At 43.8% G+C, this 18128-nt stretch overlaps 1 protein-coding gene and 1 long non-coding RNA gene across 2 annotated transcripts in view; one reads left to right on the top strand and one right to left on the bottom strand.

Moving 5' to 3' along the window:
- The first annotated feature begins 9460 nt into the window (after positions 1 to 9460).
- On the top strand, positions 9461 to 16218 carry tm4sf5.S (transmembrane 4 L six family member 5 S homeolog). Its single transcript, NM_001112860.1, is given in 5 exon segments — positions 9461 to 9670; positions 10509 to 10589; positions 11092 to 11228; positions 12881 to 13067; positions 14667 to 16218. Coding segments are annotated over 5 exon segments (588 nt in total). The 5' UTR covers positions 9461 to 9499; the 3' UTR covers positions 14679 to 16218.
- Positions 12962 to 18128, bottom strand: part of LOC121402287 — an 84074-nt gene continuing 78907 nt past the window's right edge. The window contains exon 3 of the long non-coding RNA XR_005966720.1: positions 12962 to 13048. This is a non-coding gene — a long non-coding RNA (uncharacterized LOC121402287). The remainder of the gene's footprint in view (positions 13049 to 18128) is intronic.

Below are 18128 nucleotides of genomic sequence, written 5' to 3'. Positions count from 1 at the left end.
AGTTTGCTCATAGTCTGTACAGAGAGATCCCATAAAACTATGGCAGCATAGGTATTCCCTGTACTAAGCACAATTCAGCAGGAACAGTCCCTAAGTTTGCTCATAGTCTGTACAGAGAGATCCCATAAAACTATGGCAACATAGGTTTTCCTCTGTACTAAGCACAATTCAGCAGGAACAGACCCCTAAGTTTGCTCATAGTCTGTACAGAGAGATCTCATAAAACTATGGTACATAGGTATTCCCTGTACTAAGCACAATTCAGCAGGAACAGTCCCCTAAGTTTGCTCATAGTCTGTACAGAGAGATCCCATAAAACTATGGCAGCATAGGTATTCCCTGTACTAAGCACAATTCAGCAGGAACAGTCCCTAAGTTTGCTCATAGTCTGTACAGAGAGATCCCATAAAACTATGGCAGCATAGGTATTCCCTGTACTAAGCACAATTCAGCAGGAACAGTCCCCTAAGTTTGCTCATAGTCTGTACAGAGAGATCCCATAAAACTATGGCAGCATAGGTATTCCCTGTACTAAGCACAATTCAGCAGGAACAGTCCCTAAGTTTGCTCATAGTCTGTACAGAGAGATCCCATAAAACTATGGCAGCATAGGTATTCCCTGTACTAAGCACAATTCAGCAGGAACAGTCCCCTAAGTTTGCTCATAGTCTGTACAGAGAGATCCCATAAAACTATGGCAGCATAGGTATTCCCTGTACTAAGCACAATTCAGCAGGAACAGTCCCTAAGTTTGCTCATAGTCTGTACAGTGAGATCCCATAAAACTATGGCAGCATAGGTATCCTCTGTACTAAGCACAATTCAGCAGGAACAGTCCCCTAAGTTTGCTTATAGTCTGTACAGAGAGATCCCATAAAACTATGGCAGCATAGGTATTCCCTGTACTAAGCACAATTCAGCAGGAACAGTCCCTAAGTTTGCTCATAGTCTGTACAATATGAATGTGAATGAGTGTAAGTTCTGTTTCAGGGTTATTGGCAGCAAATCATGCAGAAATCAAGCTGTTGGCTGCAGGGCAGTTGGCTGAGGCCCTGTCTCATTATCATGCTGCTGTGGGTGAAGGGCGAGTGCAGTGGGCGAGGGCCGTGGGTGAAGGGTAAGTGCTGTGGGCGAGTGCACAAGTCATGTGACTGTTGCTTTACTCTCATGCGTGTGTTGCCTGTAGCCAAGTGTGGGAGAGTCTGAAGCTGGAGAAGGATCACAAGGAATAAATCTCTCACCGGAAACAAGTCAACAAACTCTCCCGGCAGCTGCAAACGGCCCAACTATTCATCCAGGAGCACAGGTGAGTTATATGATATAGCTACATCATGTGACACACACAGGGGCGGAGCTACATCTGGTTATATCATGTGACACACACAGTGATGTGGACGTGGGCGGAGCCTGTGAATAATACATCACGCAACCCATCATTTATATAGACCCCTGGCTGAAATTACAAACTGGAGAGCTGATGAATAAAAAGATAAATAAGTCAAAAACCACAAATAATAAAACATGAAAACCAATTGCAAATTGTCTCAGAATATCCCTCTCTACATCATACTGACATTTAAATTCTTTAAAATTCTTTAAAGGGGATTTTCACCTTTAAGTTAACTTTTAATATGTTGTACAATGGCCGATTCTAAACAACTTTTTCATGATTTTCTACCGTTTTTTAATTATTTGCTTTTTTTCTTTTGACCTTTTCTAGCTTTCCAATAGGGGTCACTGACCCCATCTAAAAGCAAATGCTACATAAAGCTACAATTATTATTCTACCCTAGATGGGGGGGCACATTGGGATTATTATAGCCTAGATGGGGGGGCACATAAGGATTATTATAGCCTAGATGGGGGCACATAAGGATTATTATAGCCTAGATGGGGGGGCACATTGGGATTATTATAGCCTAGATGGGGGGGCACATAAGGATTATTATAGCCTAGATGGGGGCACATTGGGATTATTATAGCCTAGATGGGGGGCACATTGGGATTATTATAGCCTAGATGGGGGGCACATTGGGATTATTATAGCCTAGATGGGGGGCACATAAGGATTATTATAGCCTAGATGGGGGGCACATAAGGATTATTATAGCCTAGATGGGGGGCACATTGGGATTATTATAGCCTAGATGGGGGGCACATAAGGATTATTATAGCCTAGATGGGGGGCACATAAGGATTATTATAGCCTAGATGGGGGGGCACATAAGGATTATTCTAGCCTAGATGGGGGGCACATAAGGATTATTCTAGCCTAGATGGGGGGGCACGTAAGGATTATTATAGCCTAGATGGGGGGCACATAAGGATTATTATAGCCTAGATGGGGGGGCACATTGGATTATTATAGCCTAGATGGGGGGGCACATAAGGATTATTCTAGCCTAGATGGGAGCACATAAGGATTATTATAGCCTAGATGGGGGGGCACCTAAGGATTATTCTAGCCTAGATGGGGGGGCACATTGGGATTATTCTAGCCTAGATGGGGGGCACATAAGGATCATTAAAGCCTAGATGGGGGGCACATAAGGATTATTATAGCCTAGATGGGGGGGCACATAAGGATTATTCTAGCCTAGATGGGGGCACATAAGGATTATTATAGCCTAGATGGGGGGGCACATAAGGATTATTCTAGCCTAGATGGGGGGCACATAAGGATTATTCTAGCCTAGATGGGGGGGCAAATAAGGATTATTATAGCCTAGATGGGGGGGGCACATAAGGATTATTCTAGCCTAGATGGGGGGCACATTGGGATTATTATAGCCTAGATGGGGGGGCACATAAGGATTATTCTAGCCTAGATGGGGGCACATAAGGATTATTATAGCCTAGATGGGGGGCACATAAGGATTATTCTAGCCTAGATGGGGGGGCACATTGGGATTATTCTATCCTAGATGGGGGGCACATAAGGATTATTATAGCCTAGATGGGGGGTCACATAAGGATTATTACAGCCTAGATGGGGGCACATAAGGATTATTCTAGCCTAGATGGGGGCACATAAGGATTATTATAGCCTAGATGGGGGGCACATAAGGATTATTCTAGCCTAGATGGGGGCACATAAGGATTATTATAGCCTAGATGGGGGGCACATAAGGATTATTATAGCCTAGATGGGGGGCACATAAGGATTATTCTAGCCTAGATGGGGGGCACATAAGGATTATTATAGCCTAGATGGGGGGGCACATAAGGATTATTCTAGCCTATATGGGGGGGCACATAAGGATTATTATAGCCTAGATGGGGGGCACATAAGGATTTTTCTAGCCTAGATGGGGGCACATTGGGATTATTATAGCCTAGATGGGGGGGCACATCGGAATTATTATAGCCTAGATGGGAGGGCACATTGGGATTATTCTAGCCTAGATGGGGGGGGGCACATTGGGATTATTCTAGATGGGGGAGGGGACAAATAATTATCTAGACCCAGACCACATTTCTTATTCATTCAAATAGAGATTTACATTACCATTATACTCACATCCCACCTGCTCCCCTCCTCCCAGAGCCAGAGAACAGAAGAAGCCATATTGGCACGGACAGAAGCCAATCAGAGGGACCCACCGAACCCCCTCATCCTATGAGACTGGCCCGAACCCTTTATTCTCATTGAGGATTATGAAAAAGGTGCAGTTCCTTGTTACTGATCTACATGGAGGGGTTATAATAGTGACTTCATTGCTGGATATTCTTGGGGCAGTCTGGTTGCTAGGGTCAGATGCTTAGCAACCTAATTAGGTTTCACATTTCAAGGTGTTTCAGAAGCACAAAAACACAATAAAGGTTGTTTCCCAACAATATATTGAATATTAAATGATTATGGGCTACTGCTAATTACTAGAGATGCACTGAATCCAGGATTCAGTTCGGGATTCGGCCAGGATTCGGCCTTTTTCAGCAGGATTCAGATTCGGCCAAATCCTTGTGCCTGGCCGACCGAATCTGAATCCTAGATTGGATATATATATTATGTAAATATGTAAATTAGGGGCGGGGAGGGAAATCACGTGACTTTTCGTCACAAAAGAAGAATTTTTTTAACTTTTTCCTTTCCTGACCCTAATTTGCATATGCATATCAAATTAGGATTCAGATTCGGTTCGGTATTCGGCCGAATCTTTCAGCAAGGATTCGGGGATTCGGCCGAATCCCAAATAGTGCATCCCTCCTAATTACCCTCATCTTTGTACCTACAACTTCCCATTGGCTGACATTTCATTTACTTCCTTATTGTCCTGCTGCTTTGGGATCTGACCTCCTATTGGCTGCAGCCCGTGCCCAATCAGACTAATAACTCCGCCCCTTGTGATTTCAGCTGTGGAGGATTTCCAACAGGCGAAAGAAAGGAGTGAAAAGGTACAGAGAATTCTCTTTCCTCCAGGGAACCCGATTGGATACCAGTCTGTCCTGTTACAATGTTTATTGGCGGGATTCTTGTGTTCATCCAGGAACGCCAACAAACAGGAAGTGATCAAAGCGTACAGGAAGTTGGTACAGCAGTGGCACCCGGACAAGTTCCAGTTGGAGGAAGAGAAGAAATGTATTGACATTGCAGCGGCCAAAGAAGTGTTAACAGACCCAGGAATGTGAGACGTGTAGTTACATGGAGTCAAGGTCCAGCGTGTTTCTCAAGTTCAGCCCCATTCACTCCAAAATGGCATTTCAGCAAACTGCCTGGTTTCTATGGCTACTCCCCCTAGCTGACAGGCAGCAGCAAATGAAATGAAAGATCTGCTGTATCATAGTAACACTGCAGGTACAGGTATGGGACCTGTTATCCAGAATGCTCGGGACCTGGGGTTTCCGGATAACGGATCTTTTGATAATTTGGATCTTCATACCTTAAGTCTACTAAAAAATCATTAAATACTAAATAAAGCCAATAGGCTGGTTTTGCTTCCAATAAGGATTAATTATATCTTAGTTGGGATCAAGTACAAGCGACTGTTTTATTATTACACAGAAAAAGGAAATCGTTTTTAAAGATTTTGGATTATTTGGATAAAATGATGGCTATAGAAGACATTCCGAGCTTTCTGGATAACAGCTTTCCGGATAACGGATCCCATACCTGTGCAAAGAAAACCCTGGAGGATTTAAAAATTCTGTTACATTTCTGCAAATTAACCAAAGTGACTAGGGGTTGTTTTATTATGCCCTTTAATCTGGGGGTTGCGTTATTATGCCCTTTAATCTGGGGTTGGTTTATTATACCCTTTAATCTGGGGTTGGTTTATTATGACCTTTAATCTGGGGTTGGTTTATTATGTTGTTTAATCTGGGGGTTGGTTTATTATGTAGTTTTATTCTGGGGGTTTATATATTCTGTCATTTAATCTGGGGGTTGGATTATTCTGGTTTTTAATCTGGGGGTTGGTTTATTATGTTGTTTAATCTGGGGGTTTGATTATTATGACATTTAATCTGGGGCTTGGATTATTATATCGTATAATCTGGGATTGGATTATTATGAAGTCAATGTTTGAGAAGATCCGTTGGACCCTGAGAACCAGCAGGGGGGCTCGGGGGATCCCCAACATTGAGTTTAACCCTTTCGGCTCTGGCAACTTTCAATTTAAATTTAACTTTCACTGACCTCTTTGAATTACACAAAGGACAATATGGGGGACAGGAGGCGGGACCAGGAATGTGGGAGGAGCCTTTGCACATATCCTCCCTGGTCTCTTCTGAGAATCGACTGTTACAGACTCTGAAATGTGGACTCAGCACCCGGGAATCTCTTTGTTACTTTCTCTGCAACACGTAGTGACTAGAAGGGGTTTCCAATGGAATCATTCGTGGATCTTGATTGACTATGGGCAGCGGTTTTATCAACCACCAACAAGAAATCACCTTGGAGACTGGGAGTGGCCTCTAAATTATAAATTAAAAGTAAAGATTGAATTTTAACTTGTGTGGCAGTGAAAGTCAATATTTGTCTTAAAAAATCTGTATTTTATACTGTTTCTTTGTACATTTGCTGCAAGTCTGCTCTGTCCCTTGCAGAATAGCTGTGAGTCCCTCCCCCTGCAGGGTGATACAGTGACAGACAGAAGGAGAGTCCCTCCCCCTGCAGGGTGATACAGTGACACAGACAGAAGGAGAGTCCCTCCCCCTGCAGGGTGATACAGTGACACAGACAGAAGGAGAGTCCCTCCCCCTGCAGGGTGATACAGTGACACAGACAGAAGGAGAGTCCCGCCCCCTGCAGGGTGATACAGTGACACAGACAGAAGGAGAGTCCCTCCCCCTGCAGGGTGATACAGTGACACAGACAGAAGAAGAGTCCCTCCCCCTGCAGGGTGATACAGTGACACAGACAGAAGGAGAGTCCCTCCCCCTGCAGGGTGATACAGTGACACAGACAGAAAGAGATTCCCTCCCCCTGCAGGGTTATACAGTGACAAAGACAGGAGAGTCCCTCCCCCTGCAGGGTGATACAGTGACACAGACAGAAAGAGAGTCCCTCCCCCTGCAGGGTGATACAGTGACACAGACAGAAGGAGAGTCCCTCCCCCTGCAGGGTGATACAGTGACACAGACTGAAGGAGAGTACCTCCCCCTGCAGGGCGATACAGTGACACAGACAGAAGGAGAGTCCCTCCCCCTGCAGGGTGATACAGTGACACGGACAGGAGAGTCCCTCCCCCTGCAGGGTGATACAGTGACACGAACAGAAGGAGAGCCCCTCCCCCTGCAGGGTGATACAGTGACACAGACAGAAGGAGAGTCCCTCCCCCTGCAGGGTGATACAGTGACACAGACAGAAGGAGAGTCCCTCCCCCTGCAGGGTGATACAGTGACACAGACAGAAGGAGAGTCCCCTCCCCCTGCAGGGTGATACAGTGACACAGACAGAAGGAGAGTCCCTCCCCCTGCAGGGTGATACAGTGACACAGACAGAAGGAGAGTCCCTCCCCCTGCAGGGTGTTACAGTGACACAGACAGAAGGAGAGTCCCTCCCCCTGCAGGGTGATACAGTGACACAGACAGAAGGAGAGTCCCTCCCCCTGCAGGGTGATACAGTGACACAGACAGAAGGAGAGTCCCTCCCCCTGCAGGGTGATACAGTGACACAGACAGAAGGAGAGTCCCTCCCCCTGCAGGGTGATACAGTGACACAGACAGGAGAGTCCCTCCCCCTGCAGGGTGTTACAGTGACAGACAGAAGGAGTGGCAGGATGAGCCCGTGTGACCTGCACAAACAATAGGTTTCCCCGTTTCAGAAACCGATAAGGGGTGTGTGTTGCCCTCATGTGAGAAAGTGCAATAAACTGACAGTTTCATGCAGAAATCCCCAGTCACATTTCCTCATCAGATAAAACTGTCGTCCCACACAGTTGCGTCCAAACTCCAGGCAGATAAGGAGGGATTTCCTGCATGCGGTACCTATAGCTCCTCCCACCAGATCCCGCCTCTCACATTATACATGGGGGCCTTTGTGACCTGCCTCTCTACCCACTTGGTACTCAGTACAATGTCGCTATCAAACAGAATGATGGGTAAGTGGGCGGGGCCTGTAACAAGTTATTTATAGGAGCCTTATCTGCAACATTTATCATTGATTATTCCTTCTTATCACAGACACATTTAGGTAGATGTTGGTGGGAGGGGCCTTAGAGAGCAGCTTTCCTTCTGTGATTGTCCCTATTCTCTAGATCTCTCATACCCCTGTGTCATATAGAGACTGACTGGCAGTTTGGGGGAGGGACCATCGGAATATTTGATTGATGATTGGGTGAAAATGATCAGGTGGTTAAGAGTAGATGTTGGGTGGCTGTGAAAGAGGAGGTGTTGAATGTTGGCAAGAGTTAAAGGTATTTAACTGTTGGGCTGCCCCCCCAGAAACAGTGTGGGGACAATGCCTAGTCTAGACTTCTATGAAGACTATTTTGGAGATAAAAGACAAAGTAGTGGGTCTAAGGTTACATTACTTACGACCCCGTCTTTCATCTCCAAATGGTCTTCCGTTGGAAACGGGGCGGGTGGATGTGAGATATAATAATATGGAGGGAGGTTGGAAAGAAGGGGGTGATAAGTGAGTTGGTGTAAGTGGGAGAGACATCTTGGAGAGGTTAGTTAGGGAAGGTGGGAAGGAATTTGTGGGTACAATGGGAGGTGTGGAGACTGTAGGAATGGAAAACAGTGGGAATGGGTTGGTGAATGTTGGAGGATACTCTTGGGAAGAGAAGTTGGTGGGAAGGAACTTGGTGGGCACAATAAATAGTGAAATATGTACATGGATGTCAAGAATGTTGGGAAGTGAGGGTGTGAGACAGTAGGAATGGGAGAAGGTGGGAATGGGTTGGTGAATATTGGAGGATACTTTTGGGAAGAGAAGTTGGTGGAAAGGAACTTGGTGGGCACAATAATTAGTGGAAGATGTACATGGATGTCAAGAATGTTGGGAAGTGAGGAGACAGTAGGAATGGAAAACTGGGAATGGGTTGGTGATAGTGGGAATGGGTTGGTGAATGTTGGAGGATACTTTTGGGAAGAGAAGTTGGTGGAAAGGAACTTGGTGGGCACAATAATTAGTGGAAGATGTACATGGATGTCAAGAATGTTGGGAAGTGAGGAGACAGTAGGAATGGAAAACTGGGAATGGGTTGGTGAATGTTGGAGGATACTCTTGGGAAGAGAAGTTGGTGGGAAGGAACTTGGTGGGCACAATAAATAGTGGAATATGTACATGGATATCAAGAATGTTGGGAAGTGAGGGTGTGAGACAGTAGGAATGGGAGAAGGTGGGAATGGGTTGGTGAATGTTGGAGGATACTTTTGGGAAGAGAAGTCGGTGAGAAGGAATAGGTGGGTACAGTATAAACAGTAGAAGAGGTACATGGATGTCAAGAATGTTGGGAAGTGAGGAGACAGTAGGAATGGAAAACAGTGGGAATGGGTTGGTTAATGTTGGAGGATACATTTGGGAAGAGAAGTCGGTAGGAAGGAATAGATGAGTACAGTATAAACAGTAGAAGAGGTACTGTGTAGGTGTGTTTGAGAGGCAACTGTGGGAACATGTGGGTGAATATTGGAGGATAATCTTGAGAAGAGAGGAGGGTTGGACTTGGATAATGTGAGAAAGGGATGGTGGGAAGGGGGCAGGTAAGTAGAGAACATTGTGTATTCCAGGTTAGAGAATTGGTTTGGTTGACAGGCAATGGGAAGAGGACAGGTGTATCCATAAGGAAGATGTTGAGTCCGTCACGGCTTCTCCACTGCCTGTTTCTTCTCCCACCTTCCTCTCCTCCTCCCCAAGGGATAATCCACTGTTCCCATCCTCCCCCCCCCCGCACCTTATTGATTTGCTCCTGTCACCAGACTGTCACTGATAACAGGGGCGAACCTTGCCCTTTCCCTTATCATTAAAACAACAGTTAATCACCCTGCTGAGATCAGGAACCCACAGAGCTGTACCAAACCTTTCACACTCCGCTTGTCTGCCCTGAGAGTCAACATGTGCACTGGCAAATGCTCTCGCTTCTTGGGATTGTCTCTGCTCCCCATGTCCCTGAGCTGCATCATTGCCAATGTCCTCCTCTTCTTCCCTAATGGAAAGACCACCAGCACCGACCACATCACCCTCCAAGTCTGGCTGATGGGCGGCATTATAGGAGGGGGCCTCTTTGTAAGTACCATCAACTTATGGTCATGGGCACCAACTGTAAGCTCTAAAGTGGGTGGCAGATGGGAAAAACAAGTGGCTGGCAGGGAATGATGGGAACTAAACTTTGAGAACAGATGGAGGCCAGAAATTCATGGCCTCCATCTGCTCAACCTGGGTCTTTAAATATCTCAACAGGTTCTGAAACAAAAGTCTCAAGGGGGTGAGAAGGCACAAATCATCTTCTTAAAGCTATTGGTTTGATTTAGGGGGGTGTGGGCATTGTTGTTCATTCATTGGATCATTTTTGCAATGTGCATTTTTTCTGCTGGAGGCTGGTGCAAGATTTCTGGAGCAGACCGTGTGCTTCTTCAAGATCATGTCCCAGAAAGGCCAACATCTCTCAAGCAAATAGCCCCTATCTGTCTGTACTCAGGAGACAAGATATTTTTCTTTTTATTTCCCTTTGTCTATGTCTAGACTAGAGATCAAAGATACAATGAATTTCCTTTCTGAAAGTGTTCCTCGCTCTTTCTTGAGCCTCCATCCTTCCCCGGCTGTCTGAATCTGCTCCCATAGCCCTCCTGTAGTGTTATAATCTCCTTATACAAGGCCAAGTTCAGAAGAACAAGCAGAAGAATGGATTCAGGTACCAAGTCATAAGGCTTACCATGGGCTTCTGTAGGCCCGAGTGCAGAACTCATTGCACCTGGATGGAGGCTGCAGTGGGAGGAGCTGTGAGTCTGTCTCTCCTCCTACAAAATGATACAAAAATATTGCCTAACATAAAGGTGATGATGGAAGATTGTGGCCCATCCCATTGTTCGATGACAGAACCCCATCTTTTTTTGTCTTACTGTAGGTACTGTGTCCATCATTTGCTGCAATTCGTGCAGGGGGGGAAGGCTGCTGTGGGGCCGGATGCTGTGGAAACCGATGCAGAGTATGTAACCCCCCCCCGTGCCAGCTATACCTTGTGTAGCCCCTATGCCAGCTGTACCCTGGGTGACCCCCTATATCATCATTCTGCCCTGTAACCTTCTTTGCTAACTGTGCTCTCGGTGACCCCCTATATCCAATATGTGGCATTTAATTTTACGCTGTAAGTTTACCCCCTATGCCATCTGTTCCCTGAGAGACCCCCCATACCCAATGTAAACCCCTGAGCCTTCTAATTCCTCTGTATCCCCTGGTTCCAGCTTTCCCTTGGCTGATCCCTATACCCATAATACTCTTCACACTACAGTTATATACTCAGAGTCAGTACATCGTGTGTCCTATATGTGTCACCATATGATCCAATCAGTAACATGAATGTGTGGGACAAAGGATAAAATGCAGGATAACTGCTAATGTGCAAGTTCAATCCACACTAATACTCCATAATACTCTGTGTAATCCTGTGCCAGCTGACATTCCTAATACCATTCCGTTGGCTTCTGCAGATGCTCCGCTCAGTTTTCTCCTCCATATTCGGTGCTCTGGGAGGATTCTATTGTTTGGTCGTGTCGGGCACAGGTCTTTCTGATGGACCTTTGTGCCTCATTGATGGGAAGTGGAAATATCATTATAAGGACTACAAGTAAGTGAGGATTTGAAGAGTGTGATTGTAGAACAGACCCCAAAATGAATGATCCCACCATTGTGTTACTGACTGATTCCGTCTTTTGTTACTGACTGATTCCTCCCTTTGTTACTGACTGATTCCTCCCTTTGTTACTGACTGATTCCTCCCTTTGTTACTGACTGATTCCTCCCTTTGTTACTGACTGATTCCTCCCTTTGTTACTGACTGATTCCTCCCTTTGTTACTGACTGATTTCTCCCTTTGTTACTGACTGATTCCTCCCTTTGTTACTGACTGATTTCTCCCTTTGTTACTGACTGATTCCTCCCTTTGTTACTGACTGATTCCTCCCTTTGTTACTGACTGATTCCCCCCTTTGTTACTGACTAATTCCTCCCTTTGTTGCTGATTACTCCCTTTGTTACTGATTCCTCCCTTTGTTACTGACTGATTCCTCCCTTTGTTACTGACTGATTTCTCCCTTTGTTACTGACTGATTCCCCCCTTTGTTACTGACTAATTCCTCCCTTTGTTGCTGATTCCTCCCTTTGTTACTGACTGATTCCCCCCTTTGTTACTGACTGATTCCTCCCTTTGTTGCTGATTACTCCCTTTTTTACTGATTCCTCCCTTTGTTATTGACTGATTCCTCCCATTGTTACTGACTGATTCCTCCCTTTGTTACTGACTGATTCCTCCCTTTATTACTGACATATTCCTCACTTTGTTGCTGATTACTCCCTTTGTTACTGATTCCTCCCTTTGTTATTGACTGATTCCTCCCTTTATTACTGACATATTCCTCACTTTGTTGCTGATTACTCCCTTTGTTACTGATTCCTCCCTTTGTTACTGATTCCTCCCTTTGTTACTGACTGATTCCTCCCTTTGTTACTGACTGATTCCCCCCTGTTACTGACTGATTCCTCCCTTTGTTGCTGATTACTCCCTTTTTTACTGATTCCTCCCTTTGTTATTGACTGATTCCTCCCTTTGTTACTGACTGATTCCTCCCTTTGTTGCTGACTGATTCCTCCCTTTGTTACTGACTGATTCCTCCCTTTGTTACTGACTGATTCCTCCCTTTGTTACTGATTCCTCCCTTTGTTATTGACTGATTCCTCCCTTTGTTACTGACTGATTCCTCCCTTTGTTACTGACTGATTCCTCCCTTTGTTACTGACTGATTACTCCCTTTGTTACTGATTCCTCCCTTTGTTATTGACTGATTCCTCCCTTTGTTACTGACTGATTCCTCCCTTTGTTACTGACTGATTCCTCCCTTTGTTACTGACTGATTCCTCCCTTTGTTACTGACTGATTCCTCCCTTTGTTACTGACTGATTCCTCCCTTTGTTACCGACTGATTCCTCCTTTTGTTACTGACTGATCCCCTTGTTACTAACCATTTGTGTTACTGATAAACCCTACTATGTTACGGACGAATCACACACTGTGTTTCTGACTGTTCCCCCATGTGTTACTAACACAATCCCACCCTGTAGTACTAACTGATCCCTTGTGTTACTGATAACCCTGCCAGAAGATCCAGTTCCAGTTCAGGTAGGTTGATAAGCTTCTAATGGCATTGTACCATCTGGCCTGGGAGTGGTGTGGACTCTTTCTGTTGGTCTTTATATTACCTGCCCACTCTGTTTTGTTTGCAGTGAGAGTTACCTGTTCAATAAGACGTCCTGGAATGACTGTGAGGAGCCCAAAAACATTGTCCTGTGGAATATCGTCCTGTTTTCCATCCTCCTTGGCTTCGGTGCTCTAGAGTTTGTCCTCTGTGCCATCCAGGTTGTTAATGGACTCATGGGCGTGTTGTGTGGGGACTGCAGAAAGAAGGGCAAGGTAAGCTCAATCTTTATATTAACCTGAGCATGAACAGTAACTAAACATGTTTAGTGCACGTGGGTGTAGGACATATATATTCCCGCCCCCTTTGGGTTTTTTTTTTTCAGGACAACCTGCGATTTTTAAATCTGCCAGAACTTTTGTGTAATTACACAAGAAATAGGACTCTAAATAACTAAATAAACAAAAAAAAAAACAATTTTCATAATATAGGGAAAATATGTATCAGAAACACAATATGTGCAATAAGCCAAATCTGTATAGTTTATGGGAATTGCTGAAAGAAGTGAACTTTAAATCAGAAAAGCCCCTACCAGTAAGTTTACCCCAGAAAACATTATCTTTTTTTTTTGAAAATACACTTTCTAACACTCAGAACTGGTAAATATGGGGCAGAAAGGCAGACGTGGATTGTCAGCTGTAGTAGGAAGTAGTAGGAAGTAGTAGGAAGTAGTAGGAAGTAGTAGGAAGTGCCACCGACTGTACAATCTAAGGCTTGAGATCTGTGTGTGTCTGTGGCCAAGTTGCATTAGATCCAAAATTGATACTTGTTTTATATTTCTCATTCATTCTTGTTAAATGATGATCTATTTGTAAAGGAGAATATCCATGTAATCAATACCATCCCAGAAACCCTGTAACAATGTATATATTTAATGTCAATTGTCTATGAGTCTATGAGCTATTGGACATGTATAAAGTATTTCTTAAAGGAACAGTAATAGCAAAAACTGAAAGAGTCTTAAAAGAATGACAATATAATATAGTGTTCCCTGCACTGATAAAAATGGTCTGTTTGCTTCAGAAACTTATCTGTTGTCTACTGTGTATCCTGTGCTTGAATGGCTGCCCCCATGGCTACACAGCAGCTTGTTTATATAAACTATAGTAGTACTTATCTGTTATCTACTGTGTATCCTGTGCTTGAATGGCTGCCCCCATGGCTACACAGCAGCTTGTTTATATAAACTATAGTAGTACTTATCTGTTGTCTACTGTGTATCCTGTGCTTTAATGGCTGCCCCCATGGCTACACAGCAGCTTGTTTATATAAACTATAGTAGTACTTATCTGTTATCTACTGTGTATCCTGTGCTTTAATGGCTGCCCCCATGGCTACACAGCAGCTTGTTTATATAAACTATAGTAGTACTTATCTGTTATCTACTGTGTATCCTGTGCTTGAATGGCTGCCCCCATGACTACACAGCAGCTTGTTTATATAAACTATAGTAGTACTTATCTGTTATCTACTGTGTATCCTGTGCTTGAATGGCTGCCCCCATGGCTACACAGCAGCTTGTTTATATAAACTATAGTAGTACTTATCTGTTATCTACTGTGTATCCTGTGCTTGAATGGCTGCCCCCATGGCTACACAGCAGCTTGTTTATATAAACTATAGTAGTACTTATCTGTTATCTACTGTGTATCCTGTGCTTGAATGGCTGCCCCCATGGCTTAATTTTTGGTGTTACTGTTCCTTTAATGAGGAGCATTCTCATTTCATGCGTATATCTATTCCGTTAATATTGTCATCTCTTTATTATTTCCTTATAACCAGTAATCAGTAGATTTATTGATTTCCCCCTGCAGAATGAAGGCTGATTTGTCTCCCTTGTCACTGAGTGAACGTTCCACCTGCTGTACAGAAGGGCCACCACACCAACACCCACCCCAAGATTTAAGGAACACTCCGTGTTTTCTATGAATTTTGTAGAGTTTGTATAATAAATCCAATCCTCCAACCAGTGCTCCTTCTGTAGGTAGGGAACCCAATTCATATCCACTTGTGTATTATATTATTTCTCTGCCTGGCTCCTCATTCTTTTGGATATTCGAGCTCAATCTGTAATTTGTTTTGCAATTATTGATAAAGTAATTCATAAAATGACACATTTATCAAGGGTCGAATTTTGAATTTTTAAAGCATAAACCCCAATAAATTAGAAATTTGACCAGTCAAAATGTGTTAATAAAATCTAATTTTTAATACTCAGACAAATTTAAATCACCCAAAAACTTGAATCGAATTAGATCGAACTCAGTTTGTGTTTTTTTCCTCAGGAAGGCTGCAAACATCTCCAAAATTGATCCCTGCGCCTCTTCCATTGACTTAAACAGTAATTCGGCAGGTTTTAGGTGGCGAATAGTCAAATTCAAATTCTTAAAGGGCCAGAGTATGATAAATCTCGAAAATCTAATTCGAATTTTTAAAAAGACTCAAATTGAGTTTTGATAACTCCCTAGTTGAATTTGACAGTTTTGACCATAAAACATTTGAAAATTTGACCCTTGATAAATCTGGTGGTGTCCAGGGGAACCTATAATGAGATTTAATGGTGATAGGCTAACTGCCAATTTGTAGGTTCTGGCAAATGCCAGTAATATGCCATAGACGGTCACTGTTTATTGGGCTGGTGAGGGGCTGTTTGGGCCTCTGTGAACATGAATCCCAGTCCAGACTTGCTCACTACAGGTTTGTCAGCAGGTTTACAGATTATTTTTGTATTCCTGACAGATAAAGGCACAACATCCATCTACAAGGTCCATATACCTGACACGGGTCAGATAGACCAGCCAGAGTAAGGCCCCTGATGGACCTCATCTTAAGACCATTAACCTTTCTCATTCCCCCTCTGTAAGGGTCTATAACACTTATAGAATACAGCACAGTCTACTGTATGGCCTGAAATATCTTAGATTGTAGAGACCAATGAAGCACCAGACTCATCTGCAACAGATGAAGGAGCTTCTGCTCAGTAGTGTGTCTACTTACCCACTTGATGCACTGCTGACCATAAGGACCCACAAAACAAAGTTCTACTGCAACGACTCATATCTAGAAGGCAGGAGTGCTCCTCCAATCCAAGTCAGAATATATTTGAATCCTATTGATCAGGAGGAGCCACCTTGATCTACAAGTGTCTGGAGCATGTGCCACCAAGCATTCTGACTAAGTACATAATGTAACTCAATTGCTTGGCCGATCAAACTGTTGTGTGGCCTTCTGGGAGAACTTGAGGAATAAGGCAAGTTGAACTATACGGATGAAGCCATATATTAATATTTGTAACTGGCATATTAACTTCACTTAGATAGAGAGCCATCTGGCCACACCCACTTTAATAAATATTTTCACATTAAATTGTCATACATGTTTTAATTATTATCTGTGTATAATAATGTTTTTGATCCAATGCATTTATTGTTTCCCTGCAACACTTCCCTTTGGTACCCTTTTGGTGGTTCCACGGTGGAATGCTCAGCCATCTTGGATTTTGGTGGGAACTGGCATAGAGGGCAGCGACAGTATGTTGCACACTGGATCCTTCAAATCAGCGGACCCTAAAAAGTTCCATGCAGGTTCTGTATTTGGCCAAAGCTTTTAGGTGAGAGTCGGTATTCAGCCAACTAAAAACAAAAAAGATGGACTCCTTGCATCCCTACTTGTCACAACCATACAGATATCATGAGATACAAGATTCCATACAATAATATTTTATATAATCATCATATTATCATGATATATATCATCCTATTGAGTAAAGGTTATACATTGGGTTAAATTGTTATATAGACATTGTGTACAGAATAAACCAGAACCAATACAATACGTCATACAGAGCAGATTTATTATAAAGACCTTGGCCATGAAGTCACCATGACCTGAGGTTGAGATCACAATGGAAAAGGACAAGGCGTGAAGGATATATGGAAAAGGTTCTTGTAGGCAGCCAAAGAGGGTGGACCATAAATGTGAACAGATCCAACATAAAGAGATTTGGTTTTCAGCTTCACACTAGCCAGCCAGGCTTTCCTCACTGGAGTATCTTCAAGATGTTGAGGATGGCATCACCCTTGGGACTTCTTTTCTGCTTTCTCAGAGTTGGAAATGGAAATAAGGATAAGGGGTTCATCAGCGTCAGCAATGGTGGTACTTGGGGTTATTGGAGTTATGAAGAATACTGTCCTGGTGATTTGAAAGCCAGAGGCTTCAGCTTGAAGGTGACGTATGGAAGCGCTCAATAACGCCTCAATGAGCTTAGTCCAGAGAATGAGATTCTGTATTCTATTCCATTTTGAAATATTTCAATCTAAGATAGGAATCATGTCAGCAAGCCTCCCCTCAGCCACACAATACCTCTGTCCTGGTATCAGCTCTCACTTACAACTGGCCTAAGAGGTGGAGCATTGCCTTCAATTTCTGAATAGTGTTTATATTTGTACTCTAGGATATTGACCTACCCACTGCCCCATTTATGCCTGAATGTAACATGATGGTGGCCACCAAAACACTACTTTAGCAGGTCACAGTTGGCTCGTGGGCCGAATTCTGCCCATGGCCCTCCCCACAGTCAACATGTTGCTTTCATTCTCCACCCATTTGTCACATATATATATATATGTGGCCTGCACATGCACTTTTTGGGGGAATTAGAATTCCTTCAAGTCCCCAGGCAGCACACTACAAGAGAGAGAGAGAGCCCCTCCTCCAAGGACAGGAAAAAAACCTCCCCCACATCCCTCAGTGTTTTTTCCTGTCCTCCAAGGACAAGGTGCCTGGAAAACTGCAGGTAGGTACTTCTGCGTAGCAGGGTGGAAGAGGCAGTAGCAGGGTTAGGAGGACGTCCGTGATGTCACGGGGGGCTTGCTGGTCTCTGGAGTCCTGATCTCCGTGCCGTGAGTCCATTGGGTTACACTCACAGCCGTGAGCTAGACAGGCAGGGGGTGTCTTGTCTCCCAGTGGATTATACAATACATTATAGACTTGCAGAATGTTTAAATATGGAACAGGTGTATTGTGGGGGCACTAATAACAACACAGTCTAGTTGATCTACAAGTTGGAATTCCTTTATTGTGTCCCTGTCTTTTATTATCCCTTATACACGTAATATGTGTCATCCTAATATGTAATCTTCATTAATACCAACACAGTGTTCCCAACATCTCTCAGGAGTTCAAATGAGTTCTTCCTTATATTTTATTATAATTAAGCTCCTGCTATGCAGCCATTATGTTTCAGGCAATTTGAGTGGCAATGCTAACAGCACAGA

This window comes from Xenopus laevis, chromosome 3S (assembly GCF_017654675.1).
Source record: "Xenopus laevis strain J_2021 chromosome 3S, Xenopus_laevis_v10.1, whole genome shotgun sequence".
Lineage (NCBI taxonomy): Eukaryota > Metazoa > Chordata > Amphibia > Anura > Pipidae > Xenopus > Xenopus laevis.
This window is presented reverse-complemented; position numbering and strand designations above follow the sequence as displayed.